This window comes from Cantharellus anzutake, assembly GCF_015039405.1.
Source record: "Cantharellus anzutake strain C23 chromosome Unknown EI90scaffold_33, whole genome shotgun sequence".
NCBI classification, from domain to species: Eukaryota; Fungi; Basidiomycota; class Agaricomycetes; order Cantharellales; family Hydnaceae; genus Cantharellus; species Cantharellus anzutake.
Window position 1 is genome coordinate 631,811 of NW_024066983.1, and position 2,151 is coordinate 633,961.

Genomic DNA, 2,151 nt, shown 5'->3' on the forward strand with positions numbered 1-2,151 from the left:
CTCTGCCATGGAGACACTCCTTCATCTCAACCTGGTCTCTGACACCCACACACAATATTGTATGCGAGGAACCGCAAGTAACAATTGCAGAAACTTCTACTCCATCTAACCCACATCCACCACCACTCATGTGTAAACACCATTTACACATGAATCCTCATGGAACAAGTGAGGAGGAATACCAAAGATATATAATCTTTAAGTTAATCCAGTTAACCCCACGCTTGTTCCCAATTCGATCGACATTTCAAAGCATGTCAATCTAATCTTCACCCAGACCCTCTTCCCTGATGAGTTCTCAAGGGGCAGCTGGATTGTCTTCTTCTCGAAAGAAGACGAAGACTGTGCAGAAATCTGCACAAGAACTCGATCCTGTTGCAGACGTTGGTGAGCCCAACGCTGCACCAATTGACCCTGACCCAATTGGGAGCCCTAATGCACCTCCAGACGAGTTAGACTCGTCAGGAGTGGTGGCTGATACAGAAGTACCAGCCACGATCACTGCTGATCTGGACAACGTGCTGATCAACACTGAGACTCAGTCAGCGGCAAGAGGCACAGGCCCTACATCACCTGTGCCACTACCACTACCACTACCACTTACCATGAGTAGCAAGTCGACAGGGACTAATAATCCCCCTGTCAACAAACAAACGGCAAAGGGAGACCTTCCATTCTCCGTTGTCATCCCACCAGAAAATGTACTGTGGAAGGAACTCATCCAGATAATGAATGGCTTCCACAAACAGTTGGATGACAGAATGAGTGCGGTCACGGACAGACTCGATAAATTAGATTGCAGAATGGATGCACTGGAGGATCACCAGGAGATTACTCCTGGAAGGATTCCTCAACTAGTCGGACCTAGTGATGCGATGAAGACCTCAGGGGCTCCTGAAGGGCCCTTGGAGTCTACTGTGACTGATTCAAGGTGAGCCCTAGATCCAACTAGGGCATCTAAATAGGCACTATGTGACCAAGGGATGTGTCCCATGGTCATGATGACTCAGAACTTGCATGACAACGACAACATGCCCATCGAGTACATCCATGTCCCAGGATCAGGGTATCCTGGAGTGCAGATAGCCACTATATTCCCTGACCTGGAAAGTGAGAAATCCGCCTCGTCACTGGCATGGATACCTTCCCATTTGAAAGAGAAATGGGTGAACAAGGATTGTATCAAGCTTGTTCACTCTTTCAGACCACCAATCCGACCCCCTGATGATGGAACCAACACTCAGGGTGATGACCTCCAGAAGGCCATCACGGAGATGTTGGGGCAGGCAGTTGAGGTGGTTGTACAACAACTGGGTACGTCGAGAATAAACTCTCGAGAACCACAAGTGGTTCTTGTTGTTGGAGAATATAATATGTTCCCAATAGTATAGAGTTTAACAGCCTATACCAGCATGGCTCAAGGATGAGTAGTGTATGGATGCACGCTAGAGGTCCTGGGTTTGATACCAGGCTTGTCCATGATTTTATGTCCTTGCCACATGACCTGGATTTAAAGCCATTTGAATTGGAGCTCCGGATAAGTCCAGTGTCGCACCGGATACAATTTCGACAATAACTTCATACAAGTTAGTTTTGTTGACAGCAGGGTTGGTGTTATCAGCTGGCAGGTGTCTGAATGCAATATCAATCCGATAGTTAGATATACAGTTGAAACCGTGGTAAGCCATACCTGAGATAACACATAACCTGCCATTACCCATAGAAATTTCTGGGAACCGGTATGGTTCTTATTGTCTAACCTGTCATATCCATACAATCCCGACCTCCACTCTGGGCTCCCGGAACTCCGAAACTGACTCCGGAGCCCTACTTCCCTTCCATCACCTTCTCCTTGCCGACTTCCAAGAGGTTATCCCACCTCTGGCTCTGACACCACCTTCAGTCCAACTCCGGAACATTCCGGGTCCGACCTCATCCTCGACACCTTCCAGACAAGCACACAACACCTATGCTCCCAACTCCAGACCTCCGCTCCGGAACCTCTGGTCTTAGCTCTGACCACGGACTTTGACCCCACCTCCACTTATACCCATTGTATTGGTTAGCTCATTCCATTTAATTACCTTTGCCAATTTCTGGAGTTTAACTTCCGAGTTCGGACTTTCCGGACTTACTTTGGACCTTGCAACT

General features: G+C 48.0%; 1 protein-coding gene across 1 annotated transcript; it reads left to right on the forward strand.

The window, feature by feature from the left end:
• Window positions 1–290: 290 nt before the first annotated feature.
• EI90DRAFT_3017511 (uncharacterized protein) lies at window positions 291–1,431 on the forward strand (the record flags this gene model as incomplete). Its single annotated transcript, XM_039057109.1, has 3 exons — window positions 291–917; window positions 966–1,314; window positions 1,412–1,431. The coding sequence occupies 3 exons, from the start codon at window positions 291–293 to the stop codon at window positions 1,429–1,431; spliced, it is 996 nt and encodes a 331-aa protein (XP_038914604.1).
• Window positions 1,432–2,151: the final 720 nt, after the last annotated feature.